Source organism: Dasypus novemcinctus, chromosome 24 (assembly GCF_030445035.2).
Source record: "Dasypus novemcinctus isolate mDasNov1 chromosome 24, mDasNov1.1.hap2, whole genome shotgun sequence".
NCBI classification, from domain to species: Eukaryota; Metazoa; Chordata; class Mammalia; order Cingulata; family Dasypodidae; genus Dasypus; species Dasypus novemcinctus.
In genome coordinates, this window is record NC_080696.1 from 30,160,984 (window position 1) to 30,182,708 (window position 21,725).

Below are 21,725 nucleotides of genomic sequence, written 5' to 3' on the forward strand. Positions count from 1 at the left end.
CAGGAAGACAGAGACCACATTCCACTGGCACCCTCCAGAGTGATCCGGACTTTCCCGGGCAATAGGTGAATAGAGCAAGTGCACAGGGCTCTGTGAATGAGCACAACAGGGAGGAGAGCAGCTAAGAAGCAACAAAACTCAGGCTGGGGCACAGGCCTGGAGATAACACCTGGTTTCAAGCAATGCTCTGCCGTTTTTCTTGCTATGTGACTCTGCACAAGTGATAAAGCTTTGCCCCGCCTCCATTTTCTTACCTGTAAAACTTGGTCTTAATAGCATCTGTCAGAACAACCAAGCATGTTAATAAATGTACAGGGCTTAGAATGGGCTGGATTGTGGGGAATCCTCATGAAATGCTGGCTTTATTTATTTGTTTTTCTGTTTTCTGCCAAGTTCTTTCTACCTAACAGGTTGATTTGAGGCCTGGTTGTTTCCGAGTTTTCCTTTTCTTTATACTCGGTTGAGGTTATTGTTTTGTTGTTTTCCCATTCCCAACTACAGATTCGTCATGTCTGGGGACCTGCAGGGATAGAGCTTTGGAATTAGTCCTGATAACTGCGGAAAGCTAGCATAATCCTTTTCTCTTCAGGAGATGACTCAGAAGCTTGGGGGTGGGGCGGGTGGGGCAGGTGTCCATCAGTTGTCACACTGCAAGGAAGTAGGGCTTCGGGATTCAAGCCCAAGCAAGCCTGCTCCAATCCCATGGTTTCCCATTCCACAAGAAGCATGGGGCCTGCGATGTGACCAGAGTGTCCCTGAGCCCTGGGAGAGGAGCTTCGTGACAAGGTTCTCTAGTATTAAGAGAGGAAGTAGCCCTGGCCCTTTCCTGAATATGTGTGTTGAGGATGTTTCAGAAGGAGAGGAAAAGCAACCAGACGAACCATTTGCTCTTGATGCTGACAATGAACTCAGGGGTGAAGAATGTTAAACATTTGTGGGCTAAAAACAAAATTATCCACAAGTGTCTCTAAGCTCGTGTCCTTACGTTGCTTCATGATATATAATAGCCAAGAGGGTCCCTTACTCCTCTGTTCTTCAGGTGCTGCTGACCTCCAGCCACGTATCTTGCCTCTTAGAGCCTTTGTCTATTCCAAAGTTATTGTCAGGAATGAACAGGTGGAGGCTGGGAGAAGGAGGTGAAACATAAGGAGGATGGGGTGGGAGTAGATGAGGTTTTGGCTTTGGGAGTGAAGAGGAAGCTCCACCCCCAAGTGGAGTGGGCTCCCAGAATCTCAGGGTGTCAGTGAACAGACTCCACCCAAAGCCTTGGGGGGTGGGGCAGGAGGCCAGCCTTATGTGTGGCCAAGCACTGCCGGACCCCGGCCAGGAGCTGTTTGTATCTGCCGCCAGACCCAACGATGTGCTGCCTCGGGGAAGGGCATAGGCGCAAAAGCAAGGCAAGGCTCAGGATCCAGAAACATCCTCCTCAGGACGAAGCAGGGAGACCTCATCTCAAGGTCAGTGGGGAGGTGGGGGAGCTGTGGCACTTCAGAGCCCCAGGGACTCCTACTTTCTCCCTGTGTGGCTTAGCTGTTCGAGGATGGATTGTGATAGCCATGCTGCAGATTTGCTTGTTGTGAGGATTCAGCGAAACATCGTGGAAGTGTCTGAAAAATAATAGGTGCTCAGCACATGGCTCCTTCCAGTCTTCCTCCTGAAATGAGAGCGTGATGAGCCAGGTGCAGGATGAGCACTATGCTCCAGAGAACCTTGGTGTGTCAGAGCCTGGCATGCTGGGACTGGGTCATGAGCCTGGTGCCAGCATGTTAAGGGCTGTTGCCCACATTCTCTTGTTTCACCCTCACAAGAGCCTGATGACAGGGTACCAGCACCTCCATTTTACAGATGGGCAAACCAAGGCTGACATTGGTAATGCATCTGAGTCTCTCTCCCAGCAAGTTGCAGAGCTGGGAATCAAACCTACATCTTAAATATTATTCAGTAAAGCCTCCCTTACATTGTACAGATGGAGAAACCAAGTCCCGGGGAAGAAAGCTCCTCGCCCACCCCTCAGTGTGGGCAGAATCAGGCTTCATGTGGAGGGGTGGGGTAGTGAGCAGGGAGGGACTTTGGGATGAGATAAACCTTAGTCTGTTTGGAGCCTAGTCTGTGTGACTCTGGCTAAGTTTCTCAGCTCTCAAGCCTCCGTTTCCTCACCTGCAAGGTGGGGATAATATTAATTTTCAAGCAAGGCCCTGAGGATTAAACACAACAACTTTGGCCAAGTGTCTGGTGCGGGGATGGTACCCAAGAAATGGGCAGCCCCTGCCACACTCCTGGAAAGGTCGTGCCCCTCACCGCAAATTGCCTGTCTGCTCTGACTGAGGAGAGAAGCACCTTCTTTTCCAACCTCAGAGAGCTCCTAAATTCTGGCAGGAGGCTGTGGGCACAGAGGGTGCAGTGCTCGAGCTGCCGCTGGCACACGAGGTGAGCGTGCTCCCCACCCACAGTGTGAGCGAAGACACATTACAGCCTATATTTTGAGGGGATCTGCTCCCTCAGGGCTGTTTGCCATGATATTCATTTTGTTTTTTGGCCAGAGAAAAGTCAACTGGCAGCTCTTGGCAGCAGGGGAAGGGCTGTGCTTCTGCCAGGGCTAGCGTGCCTGGCACCAGTGCAGGCAGTTCCCCGCGTCGGCTGTCGGCTGCAGGCAAGTGTACACACCTAAACATTCCGGCGCACACATGCAGCAGCCACGCAGAGCTGGCATGGCCACGACGCAGGGCCACTCCCTCCTTCTCTTTCTCTTCCACGATCGTGAGACTCTCTCAGCCTCTGTCTTAGTGTTTGCCTCTCCATCAGTGTGTGCTCTTATTCTGCCTGTGTCTAGCTTGGTTTCCCTGTCTCTCGTTCCTGACCTGTTTCTACCTGTCTTTCTAGGTATCTCCATCTCCACTGTGTCTGTTTTTCTGTCTCTTTCTCCCCTGTTCTGTTGGCATCACTCTGTCCCTCTGACATTGTTTCTGTTTTCATTCCTCTGAATCTTTCTGTCTCACTCTTTACTTCTCTGACTTTCTCAGTCTCCATCTGTCTCGAGATCTGTCTGGCTTTTTCTTTCTCTTTTTCTGGGTCTCTCTGTTTTCCTCTAACTCTTTCTGTCTCTGTCCTTCTCTACCCTCTCTGCTTGTTTTCGTGACACTCTCCTGGAAACACATCAAACCTGAAGTGGCTGGATTTCAAGAGACAAACAGCTCTACCCCCAGAATCCGCCCACCCCTACCCCCAGCGCGGCTGCCTTCCTCTTCCACTTCTCTGTCACGAAGAGAAAGCCTATTGTGTGGGGCCCAGGGAGTTCGAGTTGAAGGGCCTGGGGGTCTGAGCCTCTGACTGCTCTGAGCTACTTCCTCATTGGCTCTGAGCAGCCTGTGCTCAGCAAGGGCTGAGCGGCAGGGGAGGCTCTAGTCCATAAAAGGGGGAATGAGGCACCAGAACTGCTATTCTAAGGGGCTTTGGGCGTGTTTGCAGCTGCCTCCTTGGCACCTCCACCCAAGCCGGAGTCAGGGAGGCCCCCAAGCCTTGGACCAGCGCCTGCCAGCACCCTCCAACCAGCTCGACCAGAAGCTGCCCAGGGACAAAGAGAAGCATAGGTAATTTCCAGATGGGGCACTGGGAATTTTTTTCTCACTTTTATTTGTTTATTCCTGGTTCTGTGGACCCAGAAACTACAGGAGTTCAGCTGGGGTTTCAGGCTTGTGTCTGATTATCTGGCAAAGGTTGTCGCAGTTTTGAGGCTAGTTTACAGAAGCTGGATCCGTGAGAGATTGCCTGTTCTTCAGAACCTTCTCCACACAGTCCTGCCTTAAACAGGTGGGTAGCTCTTCCAAAGGATGCTGCCAAGTCTCTTTCCCTAGAAGTCTGCCACACAGCGGTTCCCAGGCGGTCTCCAGGGTTGGAGGACAACGGATGCCTTGGGTGGGAGTCGTGCAAGGTCTAGCTAATCACAGTGACTTCAAAGGTCCGTGATTCTCTCTAGACGTAGAGAACAAGGACCTGGGGACATTGATGAGACCAGGGCTCTGGCATTTTCCTGTGTACCATGTACATCACTGGATGACCAAGTTCAGCCTTTTCATTTTCTTTTTGGGTCATGTTTAATTGCTGACAGGTGCTGGTTTGAGTGGCTTCCTTTGACATAATTTTACACAGAATGAAGTTTGGGTTTGTTTTGTTGGGAGAGAATGGGGAGGAGAGTGACAGTATGCCAGGAGACTCAGGCATAGCAGGATTTTTCTTGTCAATTTTACTTTGAAAGGACTTGTTGCTTTTATGTAAATTACAGCCAGTGGATTCTAAGTTAGGCAGGGAGGGAGCTCAGCTGAGCAAAGCCATTTGCTGCTGGTAAAGATATCCACTTCCAAAGAAAGTATTAGAGAATCCCAAAGTTTGACCTGAGTGAAAAAGTGGTAAGCTTCGGAAAAAATCCCGCTTATGGTGCCAGGACTGAAATGTAAATTCTGCGACCTTTTCCTTTTCTCTGATATCTTTTATCAAGACTTTCTCCAAGATTTACAAACCTTCCTTAATTAAGCCTCCAACTTCCCAGGGGAAACAATCTCTTCAGGTTATTGGATCTGATTTCAGTTCTCCTCCCACAGGCTGAAAGTCTTCCTTATCATCTTTCTTTCTATGGATGGTAAAATACGCAAAGCTTGTCTTTCTAATTTGACAGGCATTCCCATCAGGATCCATTGCTGAGACGTTTCAGAACATCAGTCTCTTCTCTTGCTTCTCCCCCCTGGCTGCCAGGGCTCCCCCCACCACAGCCCTTTCTACCCCATTCCCACCCCATCGAGGCTTTTGTTCTATTTTTGCAGGTCATTTATCTCCAAGCTCTGAGATCTGCGTGGGGGGAGCTATTGAAGCAGCCCAAGCCAGTTGAGTTGTGCAGCCTGGGGGAGGTTTGCATTTGCTGACAGGATCTCAAGCCCACTGCTTTGCCCCAGAGGAGCTAGAGGTGTGACGCGTGGCAGGCGAATCCTGCGTCTCTGCTGGCAGCTGGGAGTGGGATGTGGCAGTGGTTCCCGAGGCGCCGTGGTGGAATCTAGCACGTTTTCACTGAGCAGTCCAAGGTCCAACTCTGGGGCTGTTTGAGAAATTTACAATTACCTTAAAACACATAGAAGAGGTTTAGGGTTTCTAGTGGTAACTTCCGGGAGCCAAGGATTTTCCATTTATCATCTAAATGTGTGTCTCACAACACCTCAGGCACTGCTGGGTTCAAATTCCAGATCCTATCACTCATTTGCTGTTGATTTTGGGACAGGAGCTGCCCCTCTCTGAGCCTTAATTTCCTCACATGTAAAATAAGGATGATGATAACAGTGGCCCCCTGAGGTTACTGTGAGGTTGCAATGGGATACTGGAGTATGCCTGGCATTTAGTAGGTCCTCAGTAAATGATAGTGTGACTGCTCAAAGCAGCAGAATTGGACCCCTCCCCCCTGTGCTGCACACTCAGCCCAGGAAATATGATGGAACATCTAATACTTCTGTTTGTGGGGTTGATACTCTTTTCCCCTCCCCACCCCACTCCTTCGGAAGACTCTTTTTCTTCATTGACCTCCTCGGGTTCATGAAGTCTCTTCTTGATTGATCTTCCCAAAAGCCCCCTCCTACCTTCGCTCTCCTTGGGTCATTCTTGCACAATTGTATTTTATTAGATCTTTTCCATCATTCTAGGAGGGATAATAGTTGGTGGTTTGATTTTAAAGAGTGCCTGGGAAAATGTGGCAAGCTAGCTGATTTCTCTCACCATTTTCACTCATCTCAGCTCATGAATGTTGGTTAATACCACTGAGTTCTGACAAAGGGCTAAAAGGATTTCACTGAGACAGAGCTGGCCATTGCAGTGGCAGTAAATATTGTCTGCTGACAGCTGGGTAAGCTCAGGATCAGCCTTCGTAATGGAGCAGTGTCCCCAAATCTTTTGAAGTTTGACATCATAACTCTCTCCCAGCCTGGATCCAGACTGATGCTCCTGGCAGGAAGGCACAGGGCCCAGGTCCTGGAAGCACTGTGCTGGGTCCGGGGCTCCAACAGGAGTCTATCCAGCCCCTCCCACTGGCCAGATTGCTCAATTGCAGGCATATTCACCAGGGGGTAATTTGTCCCCCCAGGGACTTGAACTGCCATTGGGCCCCTTGACCTATTGTGGGACAATTCAACTTGACAAGAGTTTACTGAGTGCCTATTATGTGGCTGGGACTCTGTTCTTTGGAGACAAAGAACAGGATCAGGGGATCAGGGAGAAGTGGGAGGAGAGAATGGCATTTGTGATTGACTTTCTCCTGCCTTCTCCCTCTCCCTTATTTATTCCTTTCCTTCTCTTTCCCCTCCCTCCTCCTCCTCCTCCCTTCTCCTTCTCATTCTGCTTCTTCCTTTCCCTAACTCTCCTGCCAAGTCATCTGTCTGTTTTCCCAGGTCTCTCTCTTTCGCTGTGTAAGTCTCCTTTCTGGTACTCTTTTTGGTGTCTCCCCCTTCTCCCCCCCAATCTCTTTCTGTGTCTCTCCATCTCTGCTTCTCCAGGGTCCATTCTCTCTCTCTCTCTTTCTCTCTCTCTATCTCTCTCTCCATCTCTGCTTTCCTGGGGCCCATCCTCCTCTTGCCTTTCTGCTCTTCCCTTTATGGAGCCAATAACAAAACAGGTGTTCCCTACAGATCCTGCTCTTGAAAAACGTTCTTCTAAAATTGCAGTTGGCATCCCCATCTTGCCATCCACTACAGGACCTCCTGAGCCATCTCTCCACCCTAGGTCTAGGAATGGCCCCAGAGGGGCTCCGTTGGTGTGGGAACCTCGGCCTGTGCCTAGTGTTTTGTTTCCTGCAGGATGAATGGTGCGTTCAGTTTCTATTCAGAACCTAAAACATGCTTCTCCCCAACCTGATAACCCATCCTTTATCATTGACCCCCTACAGGCCTGACAAGGTCACTCTCCAGTTTTCAGGGTCTCCCTTTGTCAGCCCTTTGGAGACCTAGGCAGATGACGTTTACATATATTTCAACTGGGGTAAGGACTCCTGAAATGGTTCTACCTTCAGGAACGTGAGTTATTTGGGGATAATCTCATGGACAGTTTCTGTGCACCTACGCTGCAGGAATGTAGGTGGAAGGGAGTTGGCCGACTGAATTTTAAGCCTGATTCTACCGTGTCCTTGCCTCTTAGCACTGGCCCAGTCACTTCACCTCCCTGAGCCTCAGTTTTTCCCATCTAGAAAAATGGGGGTAATGTTTCCCAGCCCACTGGATTCTCTTGGAGGGTGGAAAATGAAATAATTGAGGTAAAATGCACTGCCAAGAGCTTGGCCCAGGTAACTGTGCCAGAAAAGGGGGTGCTATGGCCTTGGAGGACCCCTGCCCTGCTAGGCCTGTGCTGCTGACCTCGCGGGCCTCACTCCTGCCATCACTTTTCTCACCGGGAGCCTATGTGGCACATCCGGTTCCTGGGAGACTCCAGGGTGTGGAGGGCAGCAACATGGTTTTTGTCAGCTTTTATGATTATTGTCGTCCTGGGGTCACTGAAACAACCCCACCTCCTCAGCAAGAGTCATGCCCAGGCGTGGGAGGCCCGGGCTCTGTCTCCATTTCCCTCCTGACTCATGGTGTGACCTTAAACTGTGACTTCATTTCTACCTTTTCCCATTTCCTTTTCTATCAAATAGGGATAATCATATGCAATAAAGTGCTCCGAGAGATAATTGCGATGTTAAATCAAGCCATTATTATTCCGTGTTGGCTTTTTAAATAAAAACGCTTGCAACTCCTCCGAGCCCTCAGCTGACTACAATCTTGAAATATCATCCAGGAGAGAAAAGGGCAAGCAGACCCTTCCTTTCAAGGACCTCTGTGGGCTCCCAGGGCAAAGGGGACCTACTATGTGCTAGCCCTTTAGATGATGCTGTTTCAGGCTTCTTCCACCAGGATATGGCAGGGAGGTGACACCAGTCACCACTACAGAGGAGACTGAGGCTTGGAGAAGGGAGCAACCCACTCTCGGTCACAAAATGAAAAAGGGTCCTGGGGTCCATCTGACTCCAGAGCCTGTCTCTCCCCACCCTCACCCCCACACCAGGGATAAGGGAAATCACCAGGTAGATTCCCCAGGTCCCCTCTGAACTTGCTAGAGAAGAGTCGATGTCTCAGGATCACAAGGGGAAGGGACTTCCAGGGACTGAAAGGGGTGCTGGGCTCTTCATAGGGGGCATGTCACATCCCGCTTCACCCACCATCCAGTCCGCCTGAGCTTGGCCAACGTGTCCTACCTCCTGGAGCTTTGTTTCCTTTCCTGTTAGGGAAGGATCACCCCTCCTCACCCATGAGGCTGTTACAAAGCACCCCTAGGTAGTGGCTGAGAAAACACCACCCGAACTGCCACGTGGTGAGGGTTGCCCTTCGCAAAGGCCATTAGCTGGCCCCCGACTGGCCCCTCGCGCAAGCCCCTGGGAGCAGCGGCTGGACACTGCTCTTACCCAGTGGGCCTGCTTCCCACCTCGCACACGGATGCGTGTGCCAGTGCCTTTCCTGCTCAGCTCATCCCAAGTCAGAGGTGAGAAACCGGCAGGGATTCCCTGGTATGTGGCTTCCAAGCCCTGTTCCTCAGCAAATCCCCATCAGAAAGGCAAAAATGCTCCCCTGCGGCCCACCTGACATTGCTCAAGTACTTATCTTATAGAAGGAAGGAAATTGTATCACTCAGGAAAATCTGAGAGTCCAAGTGTCTCTATTAGAGTCCTCCTTTAATGCAGAGAGATCTGATGGCAAGCTAAATCTCCCACTGACAAGCCAGGTGACCTCGGGCAAGCAACTTCAGTTCTCCCAGCCTCAGCCTCATCCACGTCAATGGGTTGCTACGAGGATTAGAAATGATCACACACAGTTTGGCACATAGTAGGCTCTTGATGTGATAGTGAAAGAGGAGCACTCAGCCTGGCCTGGCACAGAGTAGGCCCTCCACACATGGCAATTCATTCATTCAACAACTTTTTGTGATTTCCCACTGTGTGCCCTTCATTATCTCTCCTTTTCTCCCTCTTCTTTTCCCATCTTCTGTAGCCCAAGTGAGATTAGAACGGAGCTTTGTACTACCTGATTTAAAGCACCTATTGTGTGCCGGGCTCCACATGAGGTGATCTATACATGAGACCTTGTTTAATTACCACATTAACTTTCTGAAGCACTACTATTAATCTCATTTCATAGCTGGAAAAACTGAGGCACAGCGAGGGTTAAGTAATTTTCCCAAAGTGGTGGTAAAGTGCTGCGGTGGAGATTTGAGCCTACTTTCCCAACCACGTGATGATCTTGCTTCTGGGTCAGGAAGGAAACTGAGGCCTCCTGTCTCCTTTCTCTCCGACTGGTCCCCCCACCCCACGCTGCTTTTCCATGGCATGACAGTGAGCAGTTCAGGGGTTGCAGACTCAAATGTCTATCAGGTGCTTAGCAGGGATTGACCTAAGGAAGCTACCTTGTGGGGAGGAGGTGATCTGGGCAGCATGTTCTGTCCACAACTGCTGCCATATTGCAGTGAGGCCCCACGTCTCCAGGGATTTTAATTTTCAAAACAATTTGGAAATTGAGTTATTTTTTTTTATATGCAAAAGTCTCCCAATTCAAAAATGTTGACAATAAGATTTTAAAAAATCCCTGTACAGGTCAAAATGCCCCATGCCCATTTGCTGAGCTAGAGGTGGGTAGTCAATTTGCAGCCTCTAGACATTTGCTCATGGACAGGAGGGAGTTCCAGGCTGGAAAGGTGGGAGTCGGAGGCCTCAGCCCCTACCTGACTCTGCTTTACCTGTCCCTCCATCCCATCCTTCAGGGTAGCCCTTTTATTCATTCCCACCCCATGCAAGCCCAGGTTGGATGGGGGAGCTGAGCTCATGGGGGCCCACGGCTGCAGAAAGGTGAGTGGTGCTTAGCTGGCAGACAGTGACTCAGTGGCTGAAGCCCTTCCCAGTGTCAAGGTAACCACAGTCGCTAAGCATTGCCTTGAGAAGTCAGGAAAGAAAATGAAAGCTTCAGAATAAAGGACCCAATATTCTGAAAATGACTCTTGGCTGCCCTCTTTGTCTCTTCCCCCTCCCGCTCAATGTCTGTCGACTTTCTCTCTCCCTCTTTGTCTCTCTTCCTCTTTCTCTCTGCCTCATTGTCTCCCTCTTTGTCTCCTTTTAAGTCTCTCTCTCTCCCGCCCTCATTTTCCTTCTCCTTCTGTCTTTCTTCTTCTCTTTCTAGCATCTTTTTTTTCCCTGCTCACTCTTTCTGTTTTTTCACTTTCTCCTTTTTCCTCTTCTCCCTTTCTCTTCCCACTATATTCTCTCTCTCTCTCTCTCTCTCTCTCTCTCTCTCTCTCTCTCTCTCTCTCTCTCTCTCTCTCTCTCTCTCTCTCTCTCTCTCTCTCTCTCTCTCTCTCTCTCTCTCTCTCTCTCTCTCTCTCTCTCTCTCTCTCTCTCTCTCTCTCTCTCTCTCTCTCTCTCTCTCTCTCTCTCTCTCTCTCTCTCTCTCTCTCTCTCTCTCTCTCTCTCTCTCTCTCTCTCTCTCTCTCTCCCTCCCTTCCTCAAATCTTTCACTCCTCCCGACACCCCTCTTCCCTCACTTCCTGTTTTCTCCTCAAATGCCTCTCCTTAAATTAGATGATATTGCTTAGCAGGTATTGGCTTGGACAACTGGTAGACCGGTAAGATTTCTTTGGGAGGATGAAGGTGTGATGCAGAAAAATTCACATGGGATTTTGAAGAAGTTGAGGGGTTGAGCAACATTCAAGCACACTTGTATGGAGTTTCTGTTATGTTCTATATTGGGTGCTGGAGATACCATTCATTCATTCATTCATTCAATCAATCCACCTCCCTTACCTCTTCATTGCATTTAGTAGGAAATGCAAACTTTTTACCCTGGCCAACAAGGGTCAACATTATCTTGCCTCTGCCTACCTCTCTGATTTTTATTTTTTTTCTCAAATCTTTCTCTTTCATACCCCTTCAGCTACCCCGGCCTTGCCATTCCTCAAACCCACTACGTATACTTTAATTTAGGGACTTATCACTTAACATGCTCTGATGGGGGAATGAAAAAAGTAAGAGACAGTTAAGTGATGGAGCCAGCACCAGCAGCTGTGGGAGGTCAGAGGAGAGAACTAATCCAGACAGACTTCTTGGAGGAGGCAACTGAAGTTAGGTTTTGAAGAATGTCTAAGAATTAACCAGGTTAAATGGAGATGGGAATGGATGGATGGAAAAGAAAGGTGCTCCAGGCAGAGGGAACCCCACTGGCAAAGGCTCAGCAGAGAGATTTCACAACGTCTCTGTCCCTCCATTTCATCAGTTGTAGAACGGGAGATTATTAGGCCCAGCTTTATTGTTTGTTATGAGGACCCTTTACATTAAAACATGTGCAGGGCTTGGCACAGGAGACAGGGCCTACTCTCAAAAGCAGCTGAGAACCCATGAAGGCTTAAGCAGGGGTGGGGTGTAGACAGATTTGCACTGACTCTGGTTGCTGTGTGGAGGATGTCTGGGAGGGCAAGACTGGAGGCTTCTCCTGGAGTCAGGAGGAGGCCGATAGGGTCACCTGGAGAGAGAAGATGGAAGCTTGGGGTGGAAGGTGATTGGAGGGGCTTGGCCAGTATACAGTGGGCTCTGCAGTCAGACTGCCCTGGTAGAAATCCCAGCTCTGCCACTAACTAGCATTTGGAACTTTGAAGTGCCTCAGTTTCCTCATATGTCAAGTGCGCACAAGAATAATACCCACCCCACAGAGTTGCTTTGAGAATGAATGAGTTAGTCCATGAAAATTGCTTAGAACATCACAAATACTTAATAACCATCAGATCAGCTATTATTAAGCATAAAGTTGATGGATAAAATGAAAGCATGTTGCAACTCTTTTTGCCTGGGACAAAGAGATCCCAAATTGGCTGGCTGAGGAGAGTCTCCTACCTGAGCAGCCAAGTTGTGCGGGAAGCCTCCAGGCAGGGGTAGGAGCTAGGTGCCCCTTCTCCAGTGGTCCAGTTCAGTGCTAATCTTGTAACAGCCCAACCTAGGCATCACTGATAACTTCGCTCCTACCAGAAGAAGCCCAAGCTGCCTGCTTTGTATCTGCACACAAACAGCATAGTTCACTCACCTGGAACCCAAATCCGTTTAGCAGCTGATAGAGGGTGAGAGACACCAGGACCGACATAGCTCCACTTCCCTAAGTTTTCCAATCTGAGCGTCCCTGCTTAGGGGAGCAGAGTTTGCCCTGCCTCAAGAGAGGCAGACGAACCTGAGCACTCACCTGTAATCCCCATGTGAGCTCAGGTGATTTGCCAGCCTCTCTGAATACTCGTTTTCCCATCCATAAAGTGAGGCTAATGATTTCTGTCTCTCACAGTTGGTGGGTAGGTTGAGTGACCTCTGGGGATCATTGTGGGTTCAACTGTTAATGAATTGAAGTTGTTCTAGGAATTGTAGTGATTAAGGGAACAAGTGTCAGGAGCCAGACAGAGCTGGCTTTGCACCCTAGCCGCACCACTCGCTGTAAGACACTGGACCCAAAGTGCCTACCTCACACTGGTGAGGAATGAATGAGGTGATGGACATAAGGGCTTAGTGCAGAGCCTGGTACCCAGTAGGTGCTCAATAAATGCTCTTGTGCTCTGGGAAGGGGGACCCAGTTCTGGGCTACAGCCTGGGGCCCTGGGGCCCTTGGGGGTATTCTCACTGCCCTGTACACCTGAACCCACGGTGCGGTCTTCAGGGCTGTGGAATACAGGGGAGGAGGCCAGCCCCCACCGAGAGCAGCATCGAGGCTCCAGGCTACAAAGACTGGAAAGGAAAGGGCATGGGGCCCCGGCCCGGCTCAGGGGAGCCCCACATTTGCAGGTGGGAGAACAGCATTGTGCTCCTATGTTAAACAACTTTGAGTCATGATAGGTGGTTTACAAAGGATTGATTATGAGAAAGACAGTTTTCAAGAAACTTTTAATGGAGCAATTACCCGCTTACCAAGTCTTTTTAGGGGTCTACCAGGTGCTGACCCATGCCTTAGGTCTGGGATACAGCAGGGAGTAAGGTGGTTAGAGTCTCTGTCCTTGAGGAGCTAACATTCTAGCAGGGGGGATGATAACCAACAAAAGCAACAGCAAGCAAACCTCCAGTAAATAGGACAGGATGGGGTGGGGCCAGCAAATGCCTCTCTGGTGATGTGACATTTAATTCACTTAATTGCAAGAAGGAGCCAACCATGTAAATGCCAGAGGTCTGAACACTGCAGAGGGAACAGAAAGCTCTGTGGCCCTGAGGTAGGAAAGGCTCTGCCTATTTGAGGAACCTAGAACAAGTAGTTCAGGGAAGAAGACAAGACAAAACTCCTGGCTCCACAGAACAAAATCTGAGGACTGGCACAGCTAATCACCAAGGAGTGGAATATTTTGATGGAGGCAGCACAGGTTGTTGGCAGAAAACAAGAAGAACATCTCACTCAGACTAGGAGATCAGGGAAAGCTGCCTGGAGGAGGAGGCTTCTAATCTGAGACCAAGCTGGCAGATAACACAAAAGGAGAGGAAGGGTTTTCTAGGCAGAGGGAACAGTATGTGCAAAGGCCCAAAACTGGAACAGGGCCTAATAGATTCATTAGGGGAATTGCAAAGAGCTGGATGTGTTTGAAACCCAGAGCTGAAAAGTTGGGGGTGTGGGGAAGGGAATAAAGGGGTCCCTGACATTTAGAGCAGAGGGGCCTGACCCTGCCCAAATGATTGGATCACAGAACTGATGTGCTGAGAAGGGCATTCCAGGGCGGGTAAGAGGGAGAAGAGAAGGCAGGGGGCATAGCATGGAGAAGGATGAGGGTGAAGCCATGGCCAGGGTAGCAGCAGTGCTAGGGAGGAAGAGGCAAATCCCAGAGACCTCACAGGGGAGAAAGGGCTGGATGGGTGACAGCCTGAGGAGCAGGGGCAAAGGGAGGCAATGGAAGCCTCAGCGGACCCTCAGAGGAAACCTCCAAGGACCCAGCCAAGTGTCTTCTGGCTTGGCGGTGGCAAAGTGGGTCTTAAGGTCTGGCAGACCCTGTCAAGTCCTGGCTTGTCCACTTTCTAGCTGTGTGAGCAATCAGTTCCCCTCCCTGAGCCTCGACTTCCCCATCTGTCAAATGAAAGTAACAAAATTGACCTTGAAGAGCTGTTGTGCAGATTGAGTGTGAATGTGTAGGAAAGTCCATAGCCCATAGCAGGCAGGCAGCATGCATTAATTCCTTTCCTTGATCCCGGGCCTTAGTCACCCTTCATCTCCCTGGGCCTCTTTTCTTGACTGTAGAGTGTCTTGAGGTGCTGCTGGCAGAAGCTAATGAGATGATTTCTGTAGGCTCAGGACGCACCCCACAGAGGAGGGGATCACGGATCTCATTATCTTTTCTTCTCTCCCTGCAGGAGCAGCTGAGGCAGAATGGCGTGGCAGGGGCTGGTGCTGGCTGCTTGCCTCCTTGCGCTCCCCTCCACAACAGCGGACTGCCTGTCCCAGTGCTCCTTGTGTGCAGTGAAGACCCAGGATCTGCCCAAACCCATCATGCCCCTGGTAAGTTTCAGAAACGTTTCCTTGATGCCTAGGTCCTGGGGCCAGCAAGCAAGGAAGGGGCATTCGTGGACAGAGCCCTGAGGCCCGGGAAGTTGTCCTCCTCTGAAGACACATCCCGTCTGTGCTGGGCTCGTCCTGCCCTGTGGACAGCTAGCTGGGCATCAGGGCTGCTGTTTCCAAGCAACCAAACCTACCCCAGGCCTTGCCACCACCGGTTCACTAAGGCCCAAGGCTCAGGTTTCCAGGGAGCCTGATGCCTGGCAGCGGTGGCGCTGGCTTCAGGAATCAGCAGCTGTAGCCTAACATTTCAGGGCTTCTCATCACTGGGCTGGTGGGCACCTCTAAATCCACACACACATGCCCCAAATGCCAGGAACTGACTGACAGAGTCAGATTTGACTCCTCTCCTGGGTCTTGGTGCTCTTGGGCTGGCCTTGTTGGCTTGGCTTCGAGTTCAAGCTTCCCCACATGCCTCTCCCATTACACACAGTGGAGATCCCAAGGGTGTGGTAGACAGACTAGAGGCTTTGGTTCTGCCACTTTCTAGTTTCATGACCATGGAACCCCCTTTCTGGGCCTCAGTTTCCTCATCTGCAAAATGGTGATTCCATGAGATAATGGTGGAAAGTATCTAATACATGTTTCTAGGCAATGTTTGCTTGAGATGCACACACCATATCAGATGCCACCCACATACCATCTCAGGAGAGTACAATAGTTAAGCAGGACACTTGTGGCATTAGACACCTGGGTTCAGATTCCAGTACCAACCTTTACAAGCTCTGCTGACTTAGGGAAGTTACTTACCCTCACTGTGTCTTCATTTCCTTAACTGTAAAATGAGGAAACTAATCTGTTACTAACTGTAACAGCCTCACAGGATTGTTAGAAGGATCAAATTCATCAGTGAGCCTGGCCCATGGTAAGCTGTCAATGTATCATCACCATCATCATGATTATGATTGAAATCTCCCATCCCTCTTATGAGATAGATACTATTATCTTCCCTTATGATTGAAATCTCCCATCCCTCTTATGAGATAGATACTATTATCTTCCCAGGTTGGATGAACACTCATATGTCCTCTTACATGTTCTTTCTATCATTTCACATTGATGCTCTTTCTATAAAATGTTTGCAGCATCCTTTACACCTGGGAAAGATTAGGAGAGCCAATCATTCCTTCTGAGAGACAGAAATAAGGAGATGGGTACATCCAGCAGAGCACTATGGAAATATCTTACTTCCAATCCTGGCATTGCCACCTGTAACCCTGTGCCCTTGGGAAACCTCTTTCATCTTCAGGCCTCTTTCTTCATCTTCCACATAGGCACCAGTGGGAGCACTGAAGTGGATAGCCCAGTGGTTAGCAATGGCAGCTAAATTTTATATTCTCAGACATTGGAGAGCAGTCTCTCTGGGGCAGGGGTATAGTTTGCTGGGTGTGACATTTTCACTGTCATTTTGTTGGATCTTTTGCAGATTTGTTCCCTGGAATGCCAGGCTGCCCTGCTGCCTTCTGAAGAGTGGGAAAGATGCCAGGGCTTCCTGACTCTTTTCGCCCTCGGGTTCAATGGCAAGGGAGACTTGGAAAGCAAAGCGGTTTTGGAAGATCCCTACAGGGAGCTGGCCAAGCATTCTGGGCCCTTCCTTGAGAAGCTGGAGAAACACAAATTCCTCCTTCCCAAAACCATGACAGGGGAAAATGCTCTGCGTGAGAGCCTGGAGGAGAAGCTCAGGGGTCTCCCAGGCAGGTTTGGGGAGGGAGAGGAGTCTGAGCTGCTGGAGGATGCCCAGCCAGATGACGGTGCCATGGAGGCCGGAGCACTTGGTCCCAATGAGGAGAACCCCAAAGAACAGGTCAAACGCTATGGGGGTTTTTTGCGCAAACACCCCAAGAGGAGCTCAGAGGTGGGAGGGGAGGGAGAGGGGGATGGTGCGTCCCACGAGGACCTGTACAAACGCTATGGGGGCTTCTTGCGGCGCATCCGCCCCAAGCTCAAGTGGAACAATCAGAAGCGCTATGGTGGTTTTCTCCGGCGTCAGTTCAAGGTGGTGACCCGGTCCCAGGAAGACCCCAATGCCTACTCTGGGGAGATTTTTGATGTGTGACTTCTCCCATCATGGAGCTGAGCCAGTAGTTGACCCTGACACCTTCCCAGATGGAGTACTTTCCTTTATTCTCCTGTCTATATCCCGTCCCCATGCTCAATCCAGCATTGTCTACAAAATATCCACACACAACATATCTCTCTTCTGCCTGGGCATATAGTATTGGTCTGGGGTCAGTGATAAGGTAGGATGCTTGACTCAGACCCCTAGACCTCTAAAAGTACCACCACCCACAGCCCCCTCACCCACCATTCACATGAGACCCTGATTCCTGGCATCTAGACTGACTTGTTCTTAGAGTACCTCTAAATTTATGATCTCCAAACTTTACTGATCAAAATGCCCCCAGAAGAAAAATGAACATACCTCCCCAGTGCAGACATCTTAATTAATATATTATATACACGTATCATAAAGCACACATAGAAATCCTAATATTTCATTCCCAAACCTCACAGGATCTCCTCGTGCACTCTACTCTTACACTTGAGGACAAATGCTCAAACACTGCCCTTTCTTGGAGCAGGCACTCTGTCTTACGGAGTTAAGTGTTCAGAAGGAGTACTTTGAATTCTCATTGTTTAGACACACATCTCTAGAAGACCTTTGTTCCCAGATTCCAATCTGTTTTGGTACTCTAGACAGCACCCAACTGCTCTCAGAAGATAAGGGGGGTGAAAACCCCTTTCCCAAATGGTTAATTGAGAGCTGTCCTCTTTTTGAATGCTGAAATGATCAAGGAGGGAGTGAGGCAAATCAATTTGTTCTGTGCAACAATCTCAAAATCTGGACCAGTTCCCTCAGCACTCATTAAACTAATTAAACTGATCAGTATCACACTCCTACCCCAGGATGAACTGAAACAGTCGAGCTGATGAGGTTAAAAGCAACCATGTTCTTGAGCAGTTGAATCAGCCTCCAAGAGTCCAAGCCATCTGGCCTAACATATGCACTGGGCATTGAGTAAGGGAATCCAGAAACAACAGCTAGTCAGAGAAAAAGACTCTCTTCAACCCCCGTGATGCTTCTTTCCTCTTAATGTCTCAAAATAAAACCAGAAAGAGAAATGAAATGATTAAGTGCTTAAGGCCAAATGAACTCCCTTGACTCAAATAACCCAGAATCAGAGGCAGGAGACCTCCCAGGGCTTTGGCTTCAATCACAGATCTCTCCCTCTTGCCCTCTCTAGCTTGCTTGTTCTCATCCCTAGGCACTATGGTTTGGTTTGTGGGTCTGGGAGCCTGAGCTGGATGGGAGAGGAAAACTTGAGTTTGGATATTTTGCATCAAATGCTACTGAGCACACATCTTCATTTGCAGCCCCCAGGTCTCTCTTGATATTTTGATATGTACAGATTGTTTTAGGGTAAATTTGTGTGCTTCTTAAAGATTTACTTGGAATTTGCTTAGTCCTGAATAGGCCTGTGTCGTTCCCTTCTCCTCTGGTACAATAAATTAAAGATAGATGCTAATGACTTGGTGTGTGCGTGCATGTGCATAAGAGCCTCACTCGGGCCTGGGAAGACTGCAGAAAAGAGTGCCAGGGAATGGATATGTACATACAGCTTATTCATGCTAGGAAATGAACTTGTGTGGGAAAATAGAGCAAAAACTTTAGAGCTCCACAGCCTTATTTGAAACTGGGTCTGTGTGACCTTGGGGAGGTCGTTTGACCTCTCTGAGACTTAGTTCCCTCCTCTAAAATAAAGGCTACTAGTGCCAACTTCACAGGGTGCCTGTGAGGATTAGATGTAGAGCATCTACGCAAGGCCTCTAGCGCCAAGTGAGATGTTCAGCAAGTGAGGTTTTCCTTTTCTGCATTGCCTTAAGGGAGAGTGGCCAAGTTCAAGTTTATCAACACAATGGGGAGAGCAGGCAGAGGGGTCTGAATCCACCTAATTCCCAGGGCTCTTTTCTATGTTGGGCAGGACAGAAGAATGAAACACTGCAGTTCCTAGACCAGGGTAGGTGCACTAAGGGGAAGCACACTCTAGAGATTGGGTGGCATGATGTCCTTTGCTAAAATGGCATCCTTTATCCAATGGCACAAATGAAATGTCTTTAAATAGGGCTAGAAGAAATCCTGTGGCTGCAGATCGTATGGGTTCTATTTGGACACTGAAATTTCTGAGTGACTTCATAGAAAAGGGTCTGGGAGGGTTTCTTTCATTCTCTCACTCATTCAAACATGTATTTATTGAGGAGGGTCTAATGCATAGTAAGACTTTGCTAGGTGCTGAAGATACAGGGAAATAAAAGGAACAAGGTCCCTGCTCCTACGGATCTTAAAATCTAGTGGAGGAGACATAAATAAACAAAAACCTAAATCTAAAATTAAAAACACTGGTGGAAAACAGACGTGGCTCAACAGACAGAGCATCCGTCTACCATATGGAGGGTCCAGGGTTCGATCTCCAGGGCCTCCTGGCCTGTGTTGTGAGCTGGCCCAAGTGCAGTGCTGCCACACGCAAGGGGTGCCATGCAACGCCAAGGGGTGCCCCACACGCAAGGAGTGTGCACCGTAAGAGAGCCGCCCTGCATGAAAAAAAGCGCAGCTTGCCCAGGAGTGGCACCACACACATGGAGAGCTGACACAGCAAGATGACGCAACAAAAAGGAGACGCAGTTTCCCAGAGCCGACAGATGATGCAGACGGACACAGAAGAGCACACAGTGATTGGACACAGTGAGCAGACAACAAGGGAAGGGGAAAGAGGAGAGAAATAAATAAAAATAAATCTTTAAAAAAAAACAGTGATGATGATTGTGAAGGAAAACAATTGAGATGTAGTGTGTGATAATGAATAACAGGATAGGGAAGTTACCTTCCTTTTCCAAGAAATTCCATTCTTGATATCCATGTGGTCACCAAGTTGGAAGGAACCTAATATTTGGGTTTATCTCTTTCAATCACCTACCCTCTGCCTACATGGGTCACTTGGCAATAATTTTAAGTCTGCTTGAACAACTTCAGCAACTCGGAATTCACAACGCATTCCTATTTCTTAACAATTCAGTTCTGGAAATTTCCCTTTTGATGTTAGGTTGAAATTTATCTTGTCACTTCTCTTCGTTGGGTCTTGATCCTGCTGTCTACTAAGCTGGGAGCTTCTATAGGGAAAAATTCCTGACACCTGCAACTAAATGACTTCTGACTAGCTCACATGGGTTTTTAAAAGAAGAAAAACAACTAAAACAGGTAATTTGTTGGCTCACATAACTGAAAAACCTTGGGGTATCTAGCTTCAGGCAGAGCCTGATCAAGGAGCTCAACAAGGGCACCATTACTTCTCCATCACTAAGCCCTTTCTCCTTTTGTTGGATCCATTCTCAGTCGCCAAGTGTTTTTAAGATGTAGGTTCAAGTCCAGCATGTGGCTTTTTCAGCAATCCCAACCAAAGGTTCATTGCATCTCACCAGTCCTGATTGGGTCAGCTGTCCAATCAAGAGTTAATGCCAATCCTTGTGGACAGAGTCATGAGATGCTCCGGGTCCAGTCTGAACCACATGGATACCATTGGAGCCAGGGATGGCCCAACCTCACCCCAAATACCTGGACTGGGACTTGGAAAGGGGGTGGTTCTCAAGAGGAAAATTGAGGCAAGTTTCCCAGTAGAAGAGTGAATGAATGTCAAACAAGCAAACAGTAAACCATAGATGGTCACCCACTTGAGTGAAGGTGGCTGGGTGGGAATATAGTCCAAATGAAGAGCCCATGGGAAGTAATATAAGCCCAGTAGCCAGTTCTGATTTTCAAGAGACCCCAGAAATCAGAATGTGCAGGTAAAATCTCTCAAGTTTTCATTATAGGCAAATAATAGAAAGAAAAAAAAAAGCACTGTCAGGACAAACAATAACATGTCTGGGCTGAGACACATCACTCTTACCACTAATATGGGACCTTTGTCTAAATCTTTTCTTTTTTTTTCATAAATAACATTCCTTTAAAAAAACGGTACGGTTTGCTGCCATACCAGGCTGCTGGATTCCAGCCTGCTGCTCTCCTGGATACCTTTCTTGCTCCCTGCCCCCTTTTTACTAGAACAGTTGTGCATTTACAGAAAATACATGAAGAAAGTGCAGAGTTCCCACACACCTGCTCCTGCCTCTCACACACACCTGGACCCCTTTCTCTGGGCCTGTTTCAGGTGAAGGAGGGATGTGGCATGGGCTGCTACGCACAGGTCATGGAAACCTGGGCTCAGGGCCCAGCTGCCCGGGTGCCTCTGGACAAGCCACTGATCTTTGCTGAGCCTTCATTACCACATCCAGGCAGTGGTGGGAAAATTCCTTACTTCACTGGATGGAGGTGAGGACTCAATACTATACCCCCCACACAAGAGGGGTGTGGATGGCACAGGTTCTGTGCCTTTTCAAAAGATAGTGCCTCTGAGCCTGGTATTCCAAATGTCCCCTGAGCAAGGCATGCAGCTGTTAAAGGGACCAAATTCTACTGATGGTAAGGAAAGGGTGACATTTAATTTTTTTTTGAGGTGTGCCTTCTGTGCTGCAGAGGGTACTTACCTTAAGTGCGCCACTCAGTGAATTTTCACGCACACAAACACCTGTGTGACCTTCAGGTCACAACGTAGAACGTTGCTAGCATCCAGCGGGCTCAAGGAGATAATTTTTAGAGCTATTATGAGGAGGGAGAGCAAGTGAGAGTAAGAATTAGAATCAAAAATTGCAGACCTCCTTGCAGAGTACTGATTCTTTGAACATGTCACAAAGGCCGCTGTACAGCGAGTGCAGAACAGGCATCAGTTAAGGGATGCCAACATCCCGGTAACCTTAAAAGGTATGCGTTACTAATAAGCACACCGTTTCCACGGCAACACTCTATACCCTCACCAGCCAGGAAAGTCTTGTCTTAATGATCATGACAATCATAATGACCCCTTGGATTCTGATTCCCCTCCCCTCACTCCCAGACTCTGAGCCCTTTGCACAAATGAGCCCGGTCACGGGGCTTGCCTGTTAATTAAAGGCCCCAAAGTGAAGACAACAAATGTCCCCACAACCGTGTCAGGAACCATGATTCCATAATAGATGTCATGTCAGCCCTCTCGA

At 48.9% G+C, this 21,725-nt stretch overlaps 1 protein-coding gene across 1 annotated transcript; it reads left to right on the forward strand.

Annotated features, from left to right (window-relative positions):
• The first annotated feature begins 3,405 nt into the window (after positions 1-3,405).
• PDYN (prodynorphin) lies at positions 3,406-18,127 on the forward strand. Its single transcript, XM_004476685.3, has 3 exons — positions 3,406-3,587; positions 14,399-14,543; positions 16,027-18,127. The coding sequence occupies exons 2-3, from the start codon at positions 14,415-14,417 to the stop codon at positions 16,654-16,656; spliced, it is 759 nt and encodes a 252-aa protein (XP_004476742.1). The 5' UTR covers positions 3,406-3,587; positions 14,399-14,414; the 3' UTR covers positions 16,657-18,127.
• Positions 18,128-21,725: the final 3,598 nt, after the last annotated feature.

Coding starts and splice junctions, on each gene's coding strand:
- PDYN (XM_004476685.3), top strand. CDS start 14,415: ATGGCGTGGCAGGGGCTGGTGCTGGCTGCTTGCCTCCTTGCGCTCCCC. Junction 14,544..16,026: donor CCAAACCCATCATGCCCCTG/GTAAGTTTCAGA, acceptor GATCTTTTGCAG/ATTTGTTCCCTGGAATGCCA.